The 24735-nt window shown below is 53.3% G+C and overlaps 2 protein-coding genes across 5 annotated transcripts; one reads left to right on the top strand and one right to left on the bottom strand.

The window, feature by feature from the left end:
* Positions 1–3396: 3396 nt before the first annotated feature.
* On the top strand, positions 3397–4618 carry LOC122377554 (39S ribosomal protein L51, mitochondrial-like). Its single transcript, XM_043357672.1, has 3 exons — positions 3397–3550; positions 3791–3898; positions 4383–4618. The coding sequence occupies exons 1-3, from the start codon at positions 3397–3399 to the stop codon at positions 4616–4618; spliced, it is 498 nt and encodes a 165-aa protein (XP_043213607.1).
* A 315-nt stretch (positions 4619–4933) lies between these two features.
* Positions 4934–23412, bottom strand: LOC122377603 (reversion-inducing cysteine-rich protein with Kazal motifs-like). 4 transcript variants are annotated; one of them, XM_043357825.1, is made up of 15 exons: positions 23194–23411; positions 22533–23124; positions 15525–15679; positions 13549–13612; positions 12812–12936; positions 10181–10406; positions 9415–9564; positions 8954–9080; positions 8483–8684; positions 8124–8214; positions 7370–7570; positions 6779–6941; positions 6335–6459; positions 6071–6174; positions 4934–5736 (listed from the first exon to the last, which is right to left on the bottom strand). In XM_043357825.1, the coding sequence occupies exons 2-15, from the start codon at positions 22615–22617 to the stop codon at positions 5260–5262; spliced, it is 2295 nt and encodes a 764-aa protein (XP_043213760.1). In that variant the 5' UTR covers positions 22618–23124; positions 23194–23411; the 3' UTR covers positions 4934–5259. The 4 variants fall into 4 exon arrangements, with proteins under 4 accessions (XP_043213760.1, XP_043213757.1, XP_043213758.1 ...); XM_043357822.1 differs by having other exon boundaries at positions 6764–6941; positions 23194–23404; XM_043357823.1 differs by having other exon boundaries at positions 6764–6941; positions 22533–23412.
* Positions 23413–24735: the final 1323 nt, after the last annotated feature.

Below are 24735 nucleotides of genomic sequence, written 5' to 3'. Positions count from 1 at the left end.
ATCTAAATGCCCAAAACACACATTTTCTTGCAACTCATTTTTTTTAGAATGACATTAAAAAAACATAAAATCGGCTCTCACCTCGAGACGCGTCCACCCAGCCACACGACAGAACAGGGAAAGATGGCGCCCCGAAAACCTCGTCGGCTGGTCGTGTCACGAGCGCTATCTATTGGATAAGTTTGGCACAATTCGCCCTGATACAACTTGGACATGATACAACTCTCCCCGCTCTCCCCTATGTTGACCTCGAAAGGTCAAGGTCAAAGGTTGACCTCAGGTCACGTGACCTCGAGGTCATCATGTATATCATTCGATGTGTCTTGACGAGCTGAACACAATGAGACCATCGACGCGTCTGTATCTTGTTCCTGTACGGAGTTATTGGCCAAAAACCTTTGGTGACCTTTGATGACGTCACATGACCTCACAGCTGCCCAACAGCAAAACAGACCTCAAGGTAGTGAAGGTTGATCGTATATGAAGTCATGTATGGTATATGGGGCCATTCCGACCCGTTTTAGTGGTAAAAACAGGGAGTTGATTTTTCCCCCATTGACTTATAATGGGGAGGTCGCGAAATTGACCTGACCTTAGGTCACCGATATCAAAATTCCGAGATATACAAATTGTAGCTACTAATGACCTAATAACATCCTGCGACTTTCAAAGGCCTCCGACATCTACTGTAGCTCTGGCACGGTGACAAAGTTGCAAAAAAGTGACTTGAGGTTGGGTCATTCAAAGTGACCTGGTGACCTGACCTTGAAAGGTAGGAGGTTCAAACTTGCACACCATGTGTAAAATTGATAAGGGAATAGTCATACCAAATTTCGTGGCGCTACGCGCCGCGGTTTTCCCGCTATTCGCGAAAAACCTCAGGGGGGGCGGATATCCGCCCCCCCCGTCGGTGCGCGGGTTAACGAAAGGGGTTTTCGCGCTAACTTTAGCCGCAAGCCTTGTTCGAACTAGATTTCATCAATATCATATTACCCTTGTCGAGACGGTCAGATGATCTTATGTTTTCTTCAATATATCGCTATTAGGTCAAGTCCATTACCTAGCCTGGAAAGTTCATGTTGCAGTCAGTCGATCTGCATTGGTGAGATGAACACACCCGAGGTGTTGTCATGGCCCTAGCACCTATTACTACAAAAAGTAACCATAAAAAGCTCCTTGCTACTTTTCCATGACCTAAGATGACCTCGGTGGTATGATGTGGACTTAGAGATGCAATTAGATGATTTATAAATCAATTGAAGCATGTTAGACGATATCAGTGAGTTTAGTGTGACTTTTTGCGAAGGAACCGCAATTTCGTTTTCTTTCGTTGAACTTTAATACCGTCAATCATCTATTTCTTTGGCCTTTGCTATGATATTAAACCACTTCATGACCACTATTACATTTACCGATACGCCTTTCGTTACCATTACTCTCGGCACGACCGAGTTTTGGGTGCAAAATAGATTATCGTGTCGACACGCTCTAAAGCCCTAATGAACAGACAACGGCACGACTGAGCTTGCTCGACGCTCATATAAGCGGCCCCTCGGACCCTGCCCTGCCCTGGGAAGGCGGCCTGTTCGGGACCACACTGCGGACTTCCCTGGCCTCTGTCAGTCCCGCCGGAGGGGCCATATGTGGACGGTCATGCAGGCCTTTGGTGCAGCGCCGACCGCCAGTCTGTGACGTCACCTATTGCTGGCCGGCCGGCGGTCCTTGGAGAGCAGTGAAGGTGACCTCAGCGTGACAGGGAGCAGCGGCCCAGTGAGTGATGGTGGTGCAGGCTGGGTCTGAGGGCACATGAACCGGCAAGTCCGACAGAGACAGGATGGTGCGCGCAGCGCGCCTCAGGATGTCGTGAAGGTGGACTATTTTGGAGAGCGATTGCATCCAATTAGTGTCATCCAAATGGCCGGCTTCAACCAGTACCTGTCCTGTCATCATCATCATGCAGCGGTTTATTGTAGTGTGCCCCTCCCCATACGCTCGTCCTTCTTAACGTCTCTATCCTATTCTCATAAGAATGAACCATTTAAATCCTGCTGACTCCTTCATTTCCGCTACCGACTTCGTCAATCGTCATCAACCCCACTGACCCCCCCCCCCCCAGATCAGCCCCACCCTTTCAGCCCATATCGGCGTCCCGGCACGCCCCGTCAGCCGGAGTGGGCCGTGCTGACGCGGGTCCTTGCACGCTCAGCGACGCCTCAAAGCGGCCGACTGCCGCAACTCGAAACACGACCCGACCCGAATACACTGTTTGGAAACGGTCGTGTGGAGCCGTGCGCACCTCGCCCCCCCCCCCCCGCTATACAGCATGCAGGAAGTAGTTGGTGCGATCATTGACGAACATTGGGCGGGTTTGTCTGCTCGGCAGATGATTCGACGTAGTCAGGACTTCCCCGTCACGTATTTCGGGAATGACGACGACATGAAGTCATTTTCAACCAATGACTATTTACCATAAGCAATTCTAAGAGGTCGGTTATTTGACAGACTGAAAGCGCCTGGCGGCCTCAAGCCAGATCTAGTTGCAATGAAGCGTCCCTCGTTCCAAGAAAACGCTGCACTCCAGGTCACGGCGTCGCTGTTTGGCTGCACACTCACTGCCGAGCTGGTATGCGATGTTCCCATCAGAGCTAAAAGGCGCCTGCAGAATCATAGAATGTTAAGGCGATCTTCTAGTCTCATCATGACCGACGACGCATTGCTCAGCCTCAGATATGAGGCGCTCTATGTATGTTCCAGTGCAAGTAACTGCTTTTGGTTTCCTCTGCAAACAATAACGCTGAGTTCGCTGACCTACATACGACCTCATTTCTTCTGGTTAGCAGCAGCGGTGATGTCACCTGCAAGGCATTTTGCTGTGATCAACAATAACGGCGACCCCACGTGTACCTATGTTCTGGCTGGTCTGGCCGTGCGACACAGTCTCTGCGTAATGTGCTTTTGATCCTGCCCGCTTCTGACGGAGAAACCCAATTACGTACCGAAACCCCTGTCGCTGACCGCTGACGCCCATTCGCCGACCCCAGAGCCCCTGTTGCTGACCTCAGACCTCTCCTCGACTTCAGCCCCTGCCCCGAACTCAGCCCCTGTCACTGATCTCATGGCTGTTGAACTCAGGGCGACCGGCGACCTCTAACCTCTCCGCCGACTTTAGAGCCGCTGATCCCACATCAGCTGTCACTGACCTGACATCAGCTGCCACTGACCTCAAGGTCGCAGACCTGAGAACCCAGCTGCTCAGGGCTCCTGTCCCCCATCGTTAAGCTAAGGTCCCTGCCTCTGACCGCTGAGGCCATCTCTCTGATTTCTCTGCCGCTGACTTCAGGCCCCTACCGCCGACCTCAGGTCCAGCTGCTGAGCGGCCGACCCCAGTAACTCGCCATGCTGAGCGGGGTCAGCGGCCGGGTGTCGGCTGTGCTGCGGGCGGCCACGGCGGCCGTCACCCCGGTCCGGAACCGCTGGCACGCCGACAAGGTGGCGCGAGGCCCGGTGGCGGTGCGCTACGGCTGGCACAAGGAGCACATCATGCCATCTGGTGGGTGACATTGACAACTGAAGCTTCGGTAGTTTAGCAGACGTCTGTTGAAATAATAACAGTAGAATTCTACACAGGCCGGAGACATAAGAAAGACTTAACTACGTGCTGAGAGATATGGTCATTAAATCTTTTTTGCTGGTTGACGTTTTACACGTTTTGTTTCTGATAGCTGGATGAAATTTGACATGGATGTTTCTGCACCAAACATGCATTCACCAATGTCGCCCCGATTTTCAGGCTTGTTGCCACGGAAGGAGGGTGCTAAGGCCCTGCCAATGCCGGAATACAAACCCAACAACGCCTGGACAAAGAAGAAGGCCATGTTCGGTCAGAACGACTACATTGGTGAGTATCGACCGATTTTTAGCGTAATATTCGTCTTTTAGAAGGTACAGTCCACAGCAGAAGTAATGTGGGGTTTCAGTCATGGGTATGTTCTGCTTCTGAAGCTTAGGAACGATTAGCCAGACTACAATGAAACTTTGAATGTAGCTTATATGTATCGTCACCCTTGCAGCTCCAACTTTAGCTATTGACATCTTCTTTTCGATCACTCCGCATTAAACAATCGCCAGTCAAAGCCAACCGTTGAGATTGGTAAAACCCTACATTACTTAAGCGGTGGGCTGTGCTAGGACTACGAGGAGCATCAAGACATTCACATAGACTCGTTTGTTCAGGGTTCCAATTGCTGTTGCCGTAGCTCTATGCAAATAATGTGCTCAGAAGTTCGTTGGATTTCACGTCGCTTCAAATAAACCTAGTTGGTAAATTTTCCGCGATTTCTCTACATTTCCGGTATCTAAGCTCTCCGCCTGTCTCCCTGCAGATATTCTGGGTAACGGCTCACTACACCCGGTACAACTGATGTACAAGGTACCGCCGTGGCTGCGCGGCTTCCGCGGAAACGAGTACCAGATGTTGCTGCGTAAACGGCGCGCCCTGGGACCCCTCCTGGACGACCACTACCCGACCAAGAGCTTCAACCTGCAGAAACGCATCAGGTACCTGTACCGCTTCCTCAACCACGGGCGAACCAAGGATTACTTCTGGAGGAAGCACTAGCGCGGTAATAGGTCATTTGGTCTGAGTGTGTTTTCTCAGGTCAGTACGAACTTGGACCGCTGAGGGCGAGTGGTGAATTGAGTGATTGTGACTGAGTTCTTTTTTTTTGTATCTGTTTTCAGTGAATGGTTAATTGTGCATAGGTTGCCAATAATGTTATGTGGAAAGGAATTTACGCAATATTTGAGTACATTTTAAAGGATGTTTCGCATCACACATTTGTCCGACCAGTCTCTAATTTAGTTCGTGCCTATGTTCGAAGTAATTCGAACTTGCATTGGGAATTCTTTCCCCGGCAATACACATTACACAGCGTTTGTGGACGGCATGATGCGTGTTTATTCAAACACATTATGATGCAGCGCAGCAGTATGAAGCCATATAACTAATCAGGCACATTGTGAGCATTATCGTTCCCAGCGACTCGGGCCTTCGGTCGAGTCCGCTAATTATGAGCAAGAGCGCGGCGCGGCCGACCCCGTCAGCCCCCGGCGCAGTCCGCGAGCGGAGTCGCAACCGGACCACACGGCGCCAGTGAGACCCAGTTCCACCGCTCCACGGGTGACCGCGGTCAGAGTCTAATAAATACCGCTCTCCCATCGTGGCAGCGACTTACATATATCACAGCGCCAGCGTCCCTCCTACCGCGCCAGGCACCACCGCACCACCCCCGCCAGCACCAGCACCAGCGCGGCCGGGCCGCTGGTGACGGCGGCACCACTGGCCGCCGGGTCCAGCACCATCTCTGCGAACACCACGGGCCAGAGGGCCGGCTCGGAGGCTACTGCCGGGCTCCCCGAGCTCAGCCACACGCGCAGTTTGTCGGCCTCCAGGCGGCAGACGGCGGCGGCGGCGGGGCGCTCCCCGATCACCATCACTGTCAGCTGACGCGCCGCCTCCAGTCGGCCGGTCAGCGCGCACTCGGCCGTCCCCACCAGTCGGCGCAGAGCAGACAGCACCGAGCGCGCCGGCACCGGCGAGCCCAGCGCCGCCAGCCGCCGACGGGTGAAGTAGAGTCTCAGCGCGCTGCCGCACGGGGGCAGCACTGTGCCGTTGTCGCCGGCCGTCCCACACGGCGGGAGGGGCGCGTCGCACTCCTCCGCGGACACGGGACACGCCTGGCGGGCGGAGCGGCGGTCAGAGGGCGTCGGTAGGCGCGGGGACGGCTACAGAGGCGTCAGCGACATCGGGAATAAATAAACAACGGGCCAGGAGCAATAAATCCAACGAAAACCGTGGAACAGATCGACCACACGCCGCGTGCCAGAAGTGGCTTACTTTACACGCACAATCACTTCGAGAAACAAAGGAAGCTAAAGGTCAAGAGCTGCGCTACTATCTTCGTGATAAATGGCTCTAGTTCTAGCGTTTTCGCCCTTTCCAACAAACACTGAAAACATAATACACGTCCCAGTGTCTAGTCAGGTTACGACCGCCAGAGACGTTACGCACCACATAGGGCTGGTGCCAGTCGCTCTCCTCTGCCGCCAGTACGGACGACTGGGAGCGCTGGCAGGTGGCTGCCGCCTCCGTTACGGCCTCCGGCGCCTCCGGAACTGAAAACCAAACCATGGGGATGAGAACAGACCAAAAGGAGTACCGAGACCAAATATCAGTCACACATGTTGAAAACTCTGCAACAGACTCGGCGGTTTATCATACACTTAGAGTCAAAATGCCAACGAACTCAGGTGAGCACGCTCTCAGCCTTCTTACCGCAGGTGTGCAGTTCGCAGGGCTGCAGGCTGTCCACACAAATGTCGGGCTGGGGTAGGCAGCGGTGGCCGGTCGGGCAGGGGCGCACCTCGCACGGGTCAAAATTCAACTGCGAGGGCACGCACCTGGGGATACGGGAGAGGGCAAGTCAGACATCGGGCAGCGGGGGGGGGGGGGACGGTGACTCCTAAATATATTGCAAGGGAGTGAGACTATTAGCGTAAAAAAAAAACAAATACTACAATTAGACATACGGTAGCTGGATTTACCGGCATGAACCTTTATTGCTCAATATCGAACGTTACTAAAAACGCTAATTTGTTATTTTGGTGAAGCGAGTAACATGCCACCAAACTGAACAAATGCCGTATTACAAATGATCCTGTTCATAAACTTATAAGTAGCCCGTTCACCCCGTAGATTGCTAACCTCTGGAATGCTGACCTCTGAGTGTGAATATGGACGCAGGTGGGCTGAAGGGCGCCCACACTAGCCGCCGACTTCAGCGGTCTGCTCGACTTGAGACACTCGGGAGCGGTCCGACACAGGAGGTCCCCGTCCACACAGACACAGGAGAGGCAGCGCTGGTGGACCACCGTCCCAGAGTCTGTGGACACAACACACACAGATATACACACACAGACAGACGCAGGAGAGGCAGCGCTGGTGGACCACCGTCCCAGAGTCTGTGGAGTGTGGACACAACACACAGACATAAACACACCACCTTCCACCGTCCACACAGACGCAGGAGAGGCAGCGCTGGTGGACCACCGTCCCAGAGTCTGTGGACGTGAAAGTTTCCACTCAAATGACGTAAAAGAATGCATGACAACAGGTCTGAGGTTGGATAGTCGCGGTCTCCAGAAAAGTAATTGACACCTGTGACCTGACTGATTTGGGTTAAATCTACGTCATTAGTTCACTCGCTTTTCGCGGAAAAAGTAAAAAAGGTAAAGCACAGCGGCTCCACAATTCCAGCAGAGGCAGAGCGCCGTCCATCTACGTTCTAGTAACCTGGGATTCACGGCTCACCGATTTTCGTATCGAAGGCGTCGCAGGGGATGCTGCTGGGTACGGTGACGGAGGTGCATCGGGTCAGCTGCGGCGGCCCGCCGCCCGGGTCCGGCGAGCAGAGCAGCAGCGAGAGGTGGCCGCCGTCACCGCCGACCGGCGGCAGGAGCACCGAGGAGCCCAGAGCCACCATACTGCTGCTGACTGTGCTGAGACGGCAGCCTGGCGGTCAGGGGAGGGGAGATGAGTGAGTTATTCTGAATATGGTTATTGCTTATGTTGCGGGAGCTGGTCACACTCAGACTCGATGCTTTATATTATTATCGGCAGCGGCAATAGCAAGAAGCACAGAGCCAACCGCTCGTCACCACCGTCCGTCTGCCTCTCCCGGGCCGCCACCCGTCCAGCCAGGGCCAGCCGCTGACCCCGCCCCAGGGCCACGCGGCAGGGGCGGCGCCGGGCGCGGCCAGTCGGGGAGGCGCCATGCGCGCCACAACGGACGGTCACAGCCGCCCGCAACACTAAAATATACGACAAACATAACCATACGATAACAACTTGAACATTCAACTTTAGTGGCATAAACTGCACACCCGATGATTTACCACTGTTCAATACATAGCTGTACGAGTGACGACTTGGTGTTCTTTTGGCACCAAAAGGGAACGTCTTCATCCGTGAAATTAATTTATTCAAAGGGCATTGCAAACTCCCTTCCTATTTTGATCGCCACACAAATAGCAATGCATGAGCCAGAGCTAGCGTTAAGACTTACCTGGCAGACAGTGTCGAGTGGACAGGTTGGGCGCGGCCACCCTGCACACCATCCCCGCCTCACAGGGTGAGGGATGACACGGACTGGTCACCTGGAAAACAGCAAACATCGCCTTCCATCAGACATGGTTGTGGCTGCAGGAGAACGGGGTTTCACGGATCGAGCAAACAGGTTCCTAATAAGATCCAAAGACGCATCAGAGAGAAATAAGCACGGTAGCACATAAAGTAGGCATCTCTTGTTTACTAGCATTACCTCTGAGCCTCGCATATTCTTCGTGTGGCTCCAAACACTCCTATAACTGCTGCATACCCTCCTGAGTCACTACCCGGCCCCTCCGCTGCGTCCCGTCCCCTCACCTGGCTCCTCCACTGTGTCTCGTCCCCCTGGAACAGCTCTGGCTCCAGCGTGTTCTCCGAGACCGACAGCGGCGAGGTGTCCAGTGTCATGGCTCGCACACAGTCTGGCTCCGGCGCGGCCATCAGCTCGCAGAGTGTGGCCGGGTCGGCCTCGTCCCCGGCCGGGCTCAGACACGTCTCCAGCAGCCGCACGCAGTCCGATCTGACCGGGTGAGAGGGTGAGACGGGGTTAGAACTGAAGGGTTAGATACGGTCACACATACTGCTCAGTGCTAAATCATAAACCTCAAATGAGATGGGATCAGCAAGAAACATAAGTTTATAACACCACTGACGATCGCAACCTATTCCAGGTTCTCTGTCCACCTCCACTGTACGGTGCGCTATGCCCAGGGCATTTCCTTACCTGCACAGCTGAGCAGGCAGGCGGTCGGAACGGGGTGTTATTAGTGGGAGAGGAGGTATTATTACCTGCAGAGCTGAGCTGGCTCGTGGTCGGAGCGGCGGCAGGGCCGGAGGTGGAGCAGACACGCCAGCCGCTTCAGCTCCGTCTTACACCGTCCCGTGGTGATGATGGAGAGGTTGCGGAACGACAGGCCTGAGGGCGGAGGGACGTGGTGAGGTCAGCGAGGGCCGCAGGGTTGAAGTGATGATGTATGTAGATCCTGTGGAACGACAGACTTTATATGGTGGTAACTGGTAAGACATGCTTACTGAACGACAACTCTATGCTACATAAGTCCTAGACAATCGATACTTTATTTGCAGTTTGACGAATTACACGTACATAACCAAGCTTGATGCAACAATTCAACAGCTTTCGGTCCAAAAATATCTCTGAATACACTCAGTCAAATATGAACGCTCATTATAACCCTCCTCCCGTTTCCCTACCCCGTACTCCGGTCCCATTACCACAGTGTGGCTCATACCCAGCGCTCCTGTCCGCATCCACCCGAGGAACTCGCTCTTGGCGTTATCGTCGGCGCCCTTATCCCAGCGCCGGTACAGGCCGCTGCCCTCGTCCGTGACGCCCTTACAGAAGTGCAGCCGACCCGAGCTGGGCAGGCACGGCGCCTCCGCTGCCGGCCGGAGATGGAGAGGTCAGGTCAGGCGAATGGGGTGTGGTGGATAACACAGCTTAGTGAATTGTTCAGACAGAGACAAGTTGGGATAGCGGACTTCCATGCTATGCTAAATGATGGATTTTTATTGCATTAACTTTGTATCTCGCACGACTTGATTTCTTTTTCTTGCAGGACGCGGTTCTTTGTGCACGTCAAACATGAGTTATCATCGCATCAATCATCCTCTCGTTTATTGATATGCAATATGCATGGCAATAAGATCAACACCAGCAAGGAGTACAAGCGGGGCACCGGGCTGCCACTCCAGCTAGATCGTCGCAGTCGCTGAGGGGAAGACGGACCAGCTATCTGCGAAAATAAACAGCTTCTGTGGACCATACCTAATGGAATAAACCGTATCGGGGATCAACATCAGCAAAGGATACTAGGGAAAGGGGCGGCGCGGCATGCCAACCGTAACACGGCGTTCTTCAATAACCATGTTAGTACCTACCATGGATGAACGATCTAAAGAAAGACCGGCCTGAAGCTTGTACTCAGCTCATATTCAGAGACATGCTGGAGAGAAGCTTACATAACTTTGGAAATTTATATAACAAACACCACTTACCATCCCTGATGCAGTGTCTCATGCGCGTCTCCCCAAAGTTGGCGTCCAGGCAGCGCGTCTCGAAGCGCGGCCCCTGGTCGTGCCAGCGCAGAGAGTAGGTGTGCGTGCAGAGCTGCCGGCACTGAGCCGTGTCCCCCAGAGGGCAGCAGTGCAGCTCGAGCCGGTGCGAGGGCAGCTCCGGAGCCGGCGGGCCGCCCCCGTGACACTCCCAGAACGCCGCGTCCTCCTGTGGGGGGGGGGGGGGGGACAGGTCAGACTGGTGACAGAGAGGGTATAACTGACTCCCGTGACACTCCCAGAACGCTCCGTCCTCCTGTGAGAGCAGGGGAGGGTCAGACAGAACAGAGAGCGTATAACTGACTCCCATGACACTCCAAGAGCGCCTCGTCCTCCTGTGGGAGGGGGGGGGGGGACAGGTCAGACTGGTGACAGAGAAGGTATAACTGACTCCCGTGACACCCCCAGAACGCCGCGTCCTCCTGTAAGAGGTGGGGGGGGGGGAGGGTCAGACAGAACAGAGAGGGTATAACTGACTGGACCGTGACACTCCCAGAACGCGGCGTCCTCCTGTGGGAGGTGGGGGGAGGGTCAGACAGAACAGAGAGGGTATAACTGACCCCCGTGACACTCCCAGAACGCCGCGTCCTCCTGTGGGAGGTAGGGGAGGGTCAGGTCAGACTGGTGACAGAGAAGGTATAACTGACTCCCGTGACACTCCCAGAACGCTCCGTCCTCCTGTGGGGGGGGGGGGTCAGATTGGTGACAGAGAGGGTATAGCTGACTCCCGTGACACTCCCAGAACGCCGCGTCCTCCTGTGGGAGGTAGGGAGGGTCAGACAGGACAGAGAGGGTATAACTGACTCCCATGACACTCCAAGAGCGCCTCGTCTTTTTCGGGAGGAGGGGAGAGTTAGACAGAACAGAGAGAGGGTATAACTGATTCCCGTGACACCCCCAGAACGCCGCGTCCTCCTCAGGGCAGGAGGGGAGAGGGGCAGGTTTGGGCGCAAAATGACCTCGCAGTCGGCGCGCCCCTAACCCCCAACAAACAAACAAGGAGAGGGGCAGGAATGAGTCAGTCGAGACTGATACGGTGAGAAAGAAGAGCATCTGTAGCTCGGTTTTCACTGACCATGCTACTTAAATAGGGATATGACTTGAATTAGCGATTTTCGCGATCTCGTCAGCTCCTAATTTATATAAGTGATCACCTTTCCTGGTAAAAAAACGAACGGTAACCCAGTTATCAACGCACTTGACTCCCTATCCAGCGACCTGGCGATTTGCTCGCCCTGTTTTTCATGTTCTGTCTCCGCGGCGTCATTTCGCTCCTATCTTTACAGCGGTCTGATACGGGCGGTAGTCACAGCTCCCGTCTCCCGTGGGTGGCCGCTGGCGCCGGGACGGGCACCCGTCGGTGGCCCACGGCTACCGGCACCGGCCCTGAGATCTATCCAACCGAGCTACAGGGGGAATACCGCTCCCTACAGAAGGCGGGCTCATCGGGGTTGTTAATTCCACGAGCACACCTCAGGAGAAGTGATCGTTAGTTGTTTGTGTCGGTTAACAGTGTCCTGTTGGGTACTACTGGTCCCCTTACACTACCTGTTTGTTTGTTTGTTTTGTTGGGTTAGGCCCTTTCGGTCGACAAGACCATTGCAGAGCCGGAAGGATGATAGGAAATAGGGGGAGACATTGGTCTGGGCAGGCACCCTAGTGAGTCGCCGGGGCTGAGCCCGTCCAGAGGACAGGCCACCCAGCCCCAAGGCACTCACTGCACCCGGCTACGGGGTGCGCTCCCTCAGGAGCAGCGGTGCCGCTCCAAGGGAGCAGCCCGCATGAGATAAAGTTGCCTGTCCAGCCCGGAGGGGGGTTGCGGCGTGGAGGAGAAGGATTTCAGTATCCTGAGGATAGAAGCACGGATAGGTGACACTACCTGTCCAGCGGGACTCCTTATAAAGCCGGTGTGGGAGGCCCGCAGGTCAGTCCCCGGCGGTCACGTGACCCGATCACGGCCGATCCAGGGCGGCCTGGACACCGGCAGGCCGGTGACATTTTGCTCAATCAGTAAACAGTTCGACCACACGACTGTCCCAACGGGGCGAATATAGGCCCAGCTGTACAAATATTTAAACTCGGTCGCTGACAAGTTCTACAGAGACACACTGTACAGATACAGTGTGTGGTGTACGAGGCGGATAGGTCAGGGGGCGCCGGGGGTACTTCCGCCTCCGTGTGACGCCGTATAGGGGTCTCCGGGGAGTTAACAGTACCAGCGGTAGTAAACGGACACGATATTTAGGTGTCCGCTGGTAAGTGGACCAGGCAGAGGCAGAGAGACAACGCCGACTAGTAGAGATACGTAGGGTTATAAATATACAAACTTACCACATTTCTGTACATAACGCTTGAGCTGTATTTATACCTGATTACAAGTCATAGCCAGATATAGACGAGAGAAACATAAATACGGAGATCATCCTTATGATTGGTCTCGATGTTATCCTTCCGAGGTCATTCTTCTGGTCGCCATATAGCCGCTGACCTGCTGATCTGGCCCCTGCCGTGACCCGCCCCCTCCCTTAGACCGCCCCTGCCGTGACCTGCCCCTGGCGTGACCCGCTCGCTGACCTGGCCGCAGGCGGTGTCCTGGAGCCGCGTCAGGGCGGCCTCCCTGGCGGCCGGCGCCGCCTCCTGCAGCTCCCGGCAGGCGGTCCGACAGGGCCCGGAGCTGGCCCCCTGGCAGCACTTGATCACTGGCGACACCCGGTGAATGGACGGTCAGAGAGGGGAACGGCAGACTTACACACTATACATACTGATGCTTAGTGGATGCGTGCAATTTATTGATCCATGCGAACACACTAACGGTAAATACAGAGGACCTCCTGCAGGGGGAGTGGATCAGTTTTAGCGCTGACAACATCAGTGACCTACGTCAACTGGTTTAGACACAGACACGCACACACGTAAACATACACCCAGCTGGGACCTTGGGCAGAGTTGATAGTCACAAACACAGCTGTACGCACAACATACACTTGAAGTGCGTACAGAGATACCAGAACACGCAATTTATTCCGCATAAAACGGACATACCGAATGCGCACTTAGGAGCCTTGAGTGTCTTAGAAACGTTATAAAAACATTGCAAGAAGGTATCAGATTTCGTGCTGGCATGTTGATGAAATCTGGCATGACTGTTACCTTCCGCATTCGTCCTGCTCTCATAAATGCGCCAGTCACCAGTTGAATTAGAATAAAACATTGCCCAATCCTTACATAGCCGGTAAATAGCAATCGCATAAACTATAGAATTGAGGAAAAAAAGACGTATTTCATCAATCATCAGCTTTATCTTCTCTCACCTTCCTGAATTTCCTCGTCCTCTATGAAGTCCCTGGCCTTGCCATTTTTGCCACCTTTGGCGCGCTGAAACAGAAGTGTCCACGCCCAATTCAGTCAGTCCGTAACAATAAACAGTAAGGCGGCCTGAGTAAACACGGGGCCGGCCGAGATGGCGGTATCGTGTCAGATTATTTATCCCTCCGAACCGCGAGCCGGGCTGGACCGGGATGGACGGACGGTGGGCGTACGTTGCTGCGTGTTAGGAGAATGTACGCACCTGCATACATACGACGTGCGAGTGCTGCCCGAGCCATACCCCGTCCCGTCTTCTCTCTTCCCGTTCCGCCCGTTTCCCATTATGATGGAATGCATCAGTCCATTATGAATGGTATGTCTCGCGTCGTTCCATCCCATCCCGTTCCGTATTATCTCGTCTGGTCCCGTCTTGTCTCGCCCCATCTGATTTTGTCTCTTCTCGTCTTGCCTCGCTCATCCGCCTTCCATTCTGCCTTTTTCCCGTCTCGTGACAATTAGTCCGGTCCCATATTGTCCTATTCCGTCCCAGGCCCCTGTCCCATATCAAGTTTTTTTCTGTGTGAACGTTTGAAGCAGTATACACTTCAATCACGTCTCGCGCGTGCCTAGCACCACGGATCATAGAATCATTCATAGAATCATCACGGATCATTCTATGATCCGTGCTAGCACTTAGCCGGGCACACAGAGCGGGTGAGTGGGGAAGGGGGGGGGGGGGGTACCGTCAAATACGCCCGCTCAGCGCGGCGGCGCCTGCCGGCGCCGCTCTACCGACACGCTAAGATGGCCAGCTGTCAGCGGCCCGTCGTCTGGTTCATATTGAACACGGCCTAACGGGACTCCTCTGATCGCCCTCCGGCTAACGGCCAATGAAAACCGGTCATTAGTCGACAAAGTAGCACCTCGCGCCCAGCTTAAAGTAGGGTAATTGTGGGGAAAACGCACCCCTGGGTTAAACGCCTCCCCTAAAAATCGTATTTCTTATCGACGGATAGGTGTTTTATCCTGTCTTTCAGAACAGTCAGCTGCTTATTTACGTAGGTCTCTATTTCCGGTTCTGCGTCTTGAGGAGCAGCGTGGGTAGGTGCTGATGTTGGTTTTGGGTGTTGTTTTTGTTGTTTTTACAGAAGATTCCTAAGATTTTGATGCCCTCTTTATATCACAAAACTTGCTATTGTGCACATCACTCAAAACTGCGTTTTATTGTCATTCTGGTGAATGTATTATGCTGCGGCGTTAGTGGCGCGTTTTTTGTCAATATTTTGTTGACCGGAAATGGAGTGGATGGGGCAAGACGCCTACTCGATGCATGGGGCAAGACGCCCCCAGTTTTCTGAAAGGGGGGCGTTTTGCACGGTGGTGAGAGTGCAGGGTAGCGCCCTGTAGGTCGGGGCCGAAAAGGCCTGTCCCTGTCCTTTTTTGCTGATATATCCTAAACGACTGCAGATATCGTCACCAAACTTTCAGGACTCCTCCGGGCATCCATTTTACACATTGCAACAAAGTTTTATTCCAAAGGCTATGATAGGTTGACCACAAATGACGTCAGAATGACGTCAAGTTCTGCCATGTTCATCATTTTCTGTTGATGGATGGGGTGGGGGCGCTTTGCACATGGGTGTGGGCGTATTACCCAGGGTATGGGGCAAAACGCCCTTTTGTAAGGGTATGCAAAAACCTTTTTGGGGGGTTAAATACCACACGCAGGTGTCTTTTCTTGGTTTAAAAGCGTAGTAAAAAGAATGAGCTACATGATGGTGCCCAAAGGTTTAAGTAATCTGTGTTGGGTTGAGTGTCAGAAGGTTTCGCGCTTAAGGGGGGCGTTTTTGACCTATTCACCCTAAATATTTGACCGTTTGGGGAATCGTGAAACAACTTTCAGTGATAACGATCACACTTCCAGTGCATGTTGGATCACTGGACATCATTGGTCACTAAAAACACGGCCACCTGTACCCACCTTCTGTTCTGAGAGGCAATTGTAGAGCTCTCCCTCGTGCGATCTCCGGCAGTGCCTCTCCAGTTCTGGCACGGAGGTGGCGCGCTTGCAGGCGACTGCGCAGCCGGGCACCACGGCCTCCCTGCAGCACGAGGCACCCCTCCACCGGCTGCTGCCTGCAGTGACGGAAAACACGGCACGTTCAGACTCCGATAATAAGGAAGGGGAGGGAAGGAGTCCCCCGTCATGAAGGAGAGGGAGGTAACAGAGCCTGGGAGTCTGGGACTTTATTTCATGGATACAATGGGGATGTATCGAGATTTAACAAGTCAGCAAATATTGTCCAGATAATACGGCTAGAGCTTCGCTAAGATGTCTAGCCACCTCCCGACGTTGTCACGTCGCCCTGGGGGTGTCATTAGTGCGATGGTGCCCTTCGTCACCACCGGCACCCCTAGGGTGTAATGGCCCCCCTTTGTTGATTTTCAACACCCCACTGGTCTCTGGCAGTATTGTCAGCTCAAAACAGCCTCCGCTGACGGTCAGAGGTCTGATTTGTGTTCAATGTCAAATCGTCAGCCGTTCGTCTTCGTCAGCAGTTGTGTGGTGTTTAGATTTCGCTGCAGTTTCTGGAGAATAGGTCTTACTCGTGCCCAATGTCGGTGGCATGACATCAACATACTGGGAAATGGGAATGCTAATTTATTGTGACTTTTGATGACCTAGCTCATCAAAATCGGTGTGAGTATCGGTGACATCATGCTTGTTGTTTTCTGCAAGTGTGAGACATAACACATGTTGGAGGTGACTGTACGCATGCTGTCATATCTCGAGGGAGTACCTATAACCTAATGCATAACTGATCAGCAGGGCGGTGATATCTTGAGGTGGCATGTGACGATGTTGTGCCGCGTCGGCAAACAACATTGGGCACCTATTCAAAACACGAATACATTATGCAAGGAATGGCATAAATATTTACTCCTTGGTCATGAGGCGCAGCTGCCTTCATAGTAGGGTTGTGTGCCCCACTAAAGCATTTCTTTGGCCGGATGAATAGAACATTGAACCTCCCACTACAGGTCGTTCGGGAAAACTGGGGAAGTCTATTATCGGCATCCCGTCCGTGAGCTCACTGCTCTAGCGCCGATGTGCGTTGGGTTCATAACCCCGAGCCTCTGAGGGCTTCGGCGCCGCTTCCAGCACCCCGGTTCGCCGGACACACCAGGCGCCTCTCGTTAGTTAGCACCAAGGCTGGCCACAGAGGGTGTCAGAGCATCACCCAGGCAAACACCACAGCATCTGGGGCATCTGGGCGGTCCGCTGAGACCGCTACCAGTGGCCTTGGAGCCGGGCAGGGGAGGAGATGCATGTGTTTTTGATATTAGGTCGGTGCTTCATGCGAGAAGGGGTTAACAGATATGCAGAGCATCATTGAATGTAAAGTAGGTTGTAGGAAAGAACCGGTGAAACACCGGCTAAGCGAGAACGCAACATGCAACCATGATGCATGACGGGATGCATCGAGCTGATCGAGCTATTGCAACGATGGAAACACTTTCTTACCTAATAAACTGGAGACTGAAACACCTTCAATAAACTTTGAATTGATTGCTTCCAGAACGAAGTCCTCACTACGCCGTAAAGCTAGCTACAACTGGGCACAGATAAGAGCTTACGAGTAGCATCGAAAATATTGACGCTCGCACTACATCCTTATAACTTGGATAATGTCAACCTCCAGCCCGTATCGTCGTTGCAAGGCGCCGCTGGCCGGTTTCCAAGGGATAACCTGACCGGTTAGGCTGTGCCGCCGGACAGCCGTGTATTGCGGCACAGTCTATACCGACGCATTGTCTCGGACGGCGCTCCGGCGAGGCTCTGCGGCGGTAAAGTGAGAAGAAGGCATCTCAAAATGCTTCGCCGAGACTAAGAATATTGACTAGAAAGCAATGATGATCCATCGACTCGCAAAGGGCAAAACAGGCGGCGAGCGGCACCGACTAAAGACCCGAGGCCCCGTCAGTGTCAATCACTTCTCGCTTCCGGCGACCGCACCCCTTTGCGGCGCCGTCAGCGCCGTCCTTGTTCGTCTGTTCGTCTGCCCGCCTATCAAAGCCATCCATCTCGGCTGCCGGTCGTCCGCGTCGTGTCGGCGGCGTCCCTGTTTATTTGGCGTCGGTCGGAGAGCGCCGCCGGCGCCGGCCGGTCCGGTCACGCGTCGGTCAGCGGTCACACGCGCCGCTGACCGGCGGTGGTCATCAGAGGGTCACAGAGGTTCGAGCGACACCCGGACCGTTACTGCGGCCTCCGGCGCGGCCGCGGTCCGCCGGTATGGTATGCTAACATACTGGAGACGCTCGCATTTCATCAGCGACCGCACAGAAGGCCGGTGCATGAAATGCGCCTCAGAAATCGTAGACGGCATGGCTACGTTCTGATTAGGCCGGGATTAACAGAAAGCAGAGCCGGACGCCGGCCTGGGTCTCGTCTGAGTCCTGTTAACGAGACGGCAGGTCTCTGACAGAGACCAGAAAATACAAAACTGGCTCATGGCGCTCTGTCCCGAATGACGTCCTAATTTAGGAACCTACGGCATACCTGACAGTGACATGAAATGTTTGGGATCGATGTTGTGTTTATACGAGTAAATATACCTGGTGGTAACTGGGGTCAACACATGACTTTCAATTTAATGAAGGAGTCTATCGGCCTTACAACATAATCACTTATTGCGAGTCATCACTCTCCTTATTCTCGTACGCCACTTATCGTAATGAATCCGTCTCTCATCACGCAGATAGGCGTCGACAAGCAAAGCGTTCACGTCTCAATCAATAGCACGATCAGAGACCGTTTCGCGCTCAAATGGTCCGTGCACTGACGCTCTTGTAAGTACCGCGGCCGATGGTAAATTGGCGAGGCGTCACTTGCATTTATTTAGATATCTGAATGCCTGAGCGGTTACAGGGCATGCAATCCTGTGGCGGAGGGCATGTTTAATCACTGATGCTCCCGCTCCGGCGTCTGGCCGCTCCAACATTGTAACGACAGACAAGTCGCGGCCACTAAATCAATGACAGATAGCACGCCATCGCGACCGGGCGGACGGCGCCACTGCCGGCCCACTCAAAGCCGACGGGATGAAAGCCCAGCACCGAAGTGAACCGACGCGTCACAGAGTCGGGGAGCATGGGGCCTGCGAACTATCCACTTTGCAATTGTGCGCGCTTGTAATCGGACGGCGGCTATGAATGATTGGGTTCCGTACTGACCGGTCCATGCAGTTGTTTGCTTCTCTGTACTGACGACAGCTATACCTCTCAGAGTTACATGTTGCGCAAGCAGTGAAGCGATGACAGTTTGCACACGTGAGTGGGTCGGCGGGCTTGAACTGTCTGTTGTTCTACTGTGGACGAACTGTCAGTTTCTGGATCATTACATCTCTCTCGGGACGGCAGTCAGCGTACGGGAGTGGTTCGTTTATCGACTTTGTCGTGTATCATCACGGAGCGGACTCGTCCGTGTTGCGAAAACAGGGAGTGGAGGATCTGATGCCGCCACAGTGTCAATAAACTGGCGCATCATTGTGTATTGTAAGAGGGGTTCCTTGAATTTATGACAAAACACATCCCGAGAAAAATCAATATGCAGTATTATAAACCATTAAAAAGTGTTTCAGTCATAAAGAGTTGTTTACATTGGAAATTGTCTGTTTAAGTAAGTTAAGTGTGTTCAATTATCACATCTTCGTGCGCGTATAAGCATTTGTGTGGACATTTATTGATATTTCGGTCATATGCCATTCTCAGAAAAGATAAAAGTAAAAAGGGTAAGCATCATATTCTGACGGAGGCCTGTCGCTGGAATATCAATATGTGCTCATCATTCATGGCACGTAGACTTGAGACTAAATGTCCACAAATAAGGTCATAAATAGCTTAACGTTTTTAATATAATGCTCCTCAATATTTTAAGCAATACTGAATGTGACGACCCGAGGATAGATAGTCAAAAATAGCTACCTTCAAGCAAAATACCTATTGTCACAAGCTGACTTTTACAAACGGCGCCGGAAAAATGCGATACGATGACACCGTCTACCTGATCAGGACCGTTTACCTGATCGGGCGAACATAATACGGTATCATTATCCACCTTTTAGCTCGCTTGTTTTCGCGGGAGGTGAAAGCCACTTTGTCGTTACTTTATCGACGAGGAACTGACGAAAAAGGCTAACACATCCAATTACGCAGAGAAACCTTCGCTCTCGATTTCTTTACATCACTTCACAATTACAGATAGTGCTCTAGTGATAGGTAGCTGGTAACACATGGCACCAGCGGAAAGCAAAAGACGGACGAAAAATATCGTAACAGAGCCAGAAGGAGAAGCATTGACATAGCTTATTCATTACCCTTATTCATTTCTAATTGTTTTTTGAATACATTCGTAGACTAGTGGCTCTTTTCTACATTGATATAGCTGTTTGCGGGTGTTTATGCGACGAATGTATTTATTTTTATGACTTTTCCTCCAAAAATTTGTCTTACAGGGTGTCCCATAAGTCCGTTCTCACCTAAATTTTACGTTTTTAGGCTCTCTTGCTTAAAGGCACGCTGAAATTGATTCGTAACTGAGCTTTCGTGGTTGCCATGGCTGGTAGAAATATGCTCCACAGTAACTAATTTCTGTACCCAAAATAGTTTTTGCTAGAGAGCCCGCTTCCTACAGAGACGGCTAACGCCGCAGCATAGAGGTCTCCGATACGGGTACGTCTCGGTATTTAGTCAGCACGTGACCATTCGCGACGATTGAGGGTGATTGAGACCTACCAGTCTGTAAGCAATGCCCATCGCTAACTGGACGCACAGTCAGCAAGTGACGCCGATGATTTGTCGGGAGTCAATCACTGCAAGTTTATCCTCTTTCCAGTCAGCTCTCAGGAGTGAGCCAAGTGGCCAAAACTGTGTGGCGCCAAAGTGGCCATCAAAAAGGTCAAAGGGTTAGAAAGTTGGTAAGCAGACTTTTCAGGATGGATTACCAGCTGTCTAAGAGTGTTCTTTCGGGGTACATAACTCAAGGTGACTTAAGCTTTGCATACCGGAGGGCTCAAAGCAGTCAAAAACGTCTTAAGATGCCCAAAGATGAGTTTCGTTATGCCTGAGGCTAAAAAAACTAGAGGGCTGAGGATATTAACCAGGTCATCTGGACCAACTAGTCCACGTTCGAGATGAAACACCCGTCCAAACCCGAAAACAACCCCATAAGGGCGAAGGAGGAGGCCTCCGTTTCGTCCCGTTATGCTCCTATGCAAAAGGCCAGGGTCACCGTATTGGGGGGTTAAAGGGCGTCCAGACGCTGACCAGGTTGCGATTGGTGTTCCAGAAACAGCTTTGGGAAGTAGAATGCTTTTCCAAGAACATCTAGGAGGAGTTTCAGCCCTCAAGCTGAACTCGAACCGCGAGTATGAACACATTTATAGAGGAGAAAATGGCATCCGGGAGGTCGGAGGCCCATCTTCAGGCAAGACAGTGCATCAGTGCGCAGGTCAAGCAAAGCTTAAAAACGGTGCAAGGAGACTGTGACAGGCGTTTGTGGCAAGATCACATGCCAGGCACCTCATCGGATCAAAATTTCATAAAAATTTGTTGGTTATGCTTAAATTTAGGCTCGTCGAAGCGTAGCGCTGTTCCAGCCTCGAGGAGCTCACGGCGCATGTCAAGTCAGTCTGGGTTAACTTTAAGCCTGTTATACAGCCAAACATGCCGGTTGGCATGCCGCAGCATGTATTTATGTGTTTGCCTATTAAATGGGGAGCACATTGAGGGGACATAAATATATCAAAACGCAATGTACTCTGTTTCACATGCAAATATAATGTGAGAACGAACTTATGGGACACCCTGTAAATATGATATTTCAATGAATAGATGACAGAGTTCGTGAAACGTAAAAGATGAAAATAAACTACACCTATATCAAGTGTTCATTAGTACCTTCTCGGAGCCCCAAAAGTAATCCTCGCACGGATCAAAGGCGGCGTCAGATGCCAGTTGGCGCGGCTGATGCCATCCTGACGGCGGGCGAAACATCAGCCGTTTCGCTTCCGTCCTCAGTCGCCTAACGAGCACAATCACATCCCGTGTTTACACTCGGGGGGACAAACACTCAAAGCCGCGCTCAGTGCACGTATCACGGCTGGGGGAGAGGGAGAAAGAGGGGAGGCGGAGAATGGGAGGAGGTTTCGACACCGGATAGCGAGCGGCCGAGGATGGAGATCGGCCCACCGGAAACAGAACAATCTTTCGGTGCAGGAAAGAGCGATTGCTGCAAGTGTACAGCAACGTGTGTTACGCAGTTAGTCTTCTGTCTGCAAGGACTGACCTACATGTGGACATGGATCGAACCTTGTGAGCGAGCTTTGGAGTAGCTTGCAGTCCCTGCTGGAAAGTAACGAACGATCGAAGATATTTATACGACTGGTATTCGGCATGCCGTTTGCGTCACGGTAGTTCTGTCTGGCGGTTCGGGTTTCCAAATCCATCCGTCAGTTATTAGGATCGGTGCAGCTCCAGTCCCGCAGGCTGGTACGGGCCGCATCGCTACCGCATTCCATCGTGGTTCCTCACGCTGTGTCGGTGCAGATATTTACTCCAATTACTCCCGCCCCCGCCCCGCCCCTGGACCTGTCACCCGCCAACAAGCCGTACACCCCTGCACTCATGCCGGACACCTCTGCAGTCCTGTCCGCCCGCCGGAACAGGCAGCGGGGGAGGGAGGGGCGGGGGCACCCGGGGGTCAGTGTAACGAGCCCGCCGCTGCTTATTTAACACCGATACACGGCGCTCGCCGGTCCGCTCCGGGCGCAGCGGCAGCCGTGGTCACTGGTCAGTGCTAGCCTGGCCAGTGATCAACTCAACACTGGCGGCCACACAGGACGGAGGGGGGACGGGCCCGCGGATGAACCGGAATGACATGGCGAGTCTATATCAAATAAATGGATGTTGCCGATGAGAATGAACTTACCGTTATTGTTGGTGGCATCGTTCGAAGGAAGTGCTAACAGCAGCGGTAGAATCAGCAGCGGCGACGACTGCGGTGACCAAAGCATTGCTGCAGGATGGGCGCTCAGTCCTCACGCAGATTTCGTGAACGCGTGCGCTGCTCCGCAACCAAGGCGCCTCACTCTCCTGCCGTCCGCAGGATGTGCTCTGCGTCACAGGATATCCGCTGACTGCGCTGATCGCTACACTCTGCCACGATCACTGCTCTGTCCTGTGCAAAGTCATTGCAATAAGGGTGACCACAGTTCAGCCGACCGGCCGTTTGTCGGGAAAATCAGAACCGACACAGCTTCCAGTTCAATTGCAGTGGTCCCTTGCTGATGTCTCGTCTTCAGGCCATGATTGCACTAACTTGTAGACCAGTTGTCAATCCCGGACGTGCGATGCCTCAATCTCGTTGATTGCAGTCACCCGAGTCACCCGAGTCACCAAACGAACATTCAGCAAAGCACAATGATGTCGATGTTACTCCATTGCGGGTGGTCTTGATTACTTTCTATATGAGATACTTTCTGCGTCTGTAAGTCCTGACCACTGCCCGTCGTCCGACTGTTTTCGGCTCGTCTCCGCCGCTGTTGTCGGCTCGTCTCCGCCGCTGTTGTCGGCTCGTCTCCGCCGCTGTTGTCGGCTCGTCTCCGCCGCTGTTTTCGGCTCGTCTCCGTCGTTGTTTCCTCCGCCCTCCGCTATCCGTTCTCGCTGTCCTCCGACCAATGTCCACCGTCCACCTCCCGCTATCTCCCGTCGAGTCCGTCGACCGTCCGGCGACCGCTCGGGCAGCATGTGCGGCCTGTCGCACGGGTCGACCAGACGTGACCGGCACCGAGCGCAGTCGGTCACCCACTGAGTGTCACCAGAGGCGAGCGGCCGGCGCGCTCTCCAGGAACCGGACGGCGCCACCAGATAGCCACTTCCCACAAACATTGTCGCCGCCGCGAGACGAGAGCAGGGCGCCGCGGCCCGGCTCGGCCCGGTCCGATCGAGAGCCGCGGCAGAAAGACGGGCTGAGATTAGCGGGAATGGGGGTTGAAATGAGAGGAGATGGGTGGGGTCGTGTTGGATGGACAGCAGAGTCGACGTTGATATAGATGACGAGATCGAGATAAATGGAGCAAGGGGTCGATATGAACGGATTGGTGAACACAGCGGAGTCGAAATCAGCGGAGGCTGGAATCCTGATAAGCAGAGAACTGAGTCCTGACAAGTGGGAGCAGAGTTGCTCTGTGTGGAGTCACGTTGAATAGTCAGCGGAGTCAAACTCAGCGGAGCAGAGTCACACCGCCCGCCGCTGACTGAGCAGAGCTGAGCGGAGAGCGGCGAGGAGCGGCAGCGGGTCGGAGGCTGTCCCGCGCCGCTGACCACTGACACCAGCGTGACATTGACCAGTGGCCGGCCCGACAACTGACCGGCGACCGTGGCGGTCATCTGATGTCCGACCACTGCCTGATGTCACCCCGAGGCCGGCCCAGAGCGGCGGCCACACCACGGGGAGGGGTGCGAGTACCAGTCACGGCTGTGCACGCCTCCGGGGGTCAGCCACTGTGACGTTGTTAGTGACACCGCACGTGTGATTCATTATCTGTGACGTTATAGTGGTTAGTGGTCGCGGGCCTTGTTGAAAAAGAAGCATACACGCCAGCCCTGTCCCATATGCTCCCGACTGATTCATGTCATGCTGGCGAAAATTGTTGTGTTGATGTCCAAATGAGCTTCCAGACGAACTTTTACATACCTGAATCTATAGCGCTCGCGTGATTGCAAATGGAAATGCGGCCAGAAGCCATCCACGTTACGAATGAACATAAGCAACGGCACGTATTCTGACCGACACTGTTTCTGATATTTCACTTCCAAAAACACCTGAATCTGTCAATGACCGTTTCGTGGATCCATTTGCGCACGTATTAACGACAAATGAATGTGGCATTCATGTTAATCGGGGCTAGGCCGAGTCACAGCCTAAACCCATTGATTGAGGGAGAACACTGGCGAGAGTGCGTAAAACTGATAATATTCATGACGAGCCGCATGTGGACCCGTTCAACTCGCTCCGAAGGATGGTTGGTGGCTTTTCAAACGGTCCTTTGGCATTCGACACTCGGGGAAATGCATGGACCCAAACTAGATCAGTGCCTTCCTATCAGATGGCACTTAGCACGACAATAAGC

Source organism: Amphibalanus amphitrite, unplaced genomic scaffold (genome assembly GCF_019059575.1).
Source record: "Amphibalanus amphitrite isolate SeventyFive unplaced genomic scaffold, NRLGWU_Aamphi_draft 000047F_arrow, whole genome shotgun sequence".
In the NCBI taxonomy this organism is placed as follows: Eukaryota; Metazoa; Arthropoda; class Thecostraca; order Balanomorpha; family Balanidae; genus Amphibalanus; species Amphibalanus amphitrite.
This window is presented reverse-complemented; position numbering and strand designations above follow the sequence as displayed.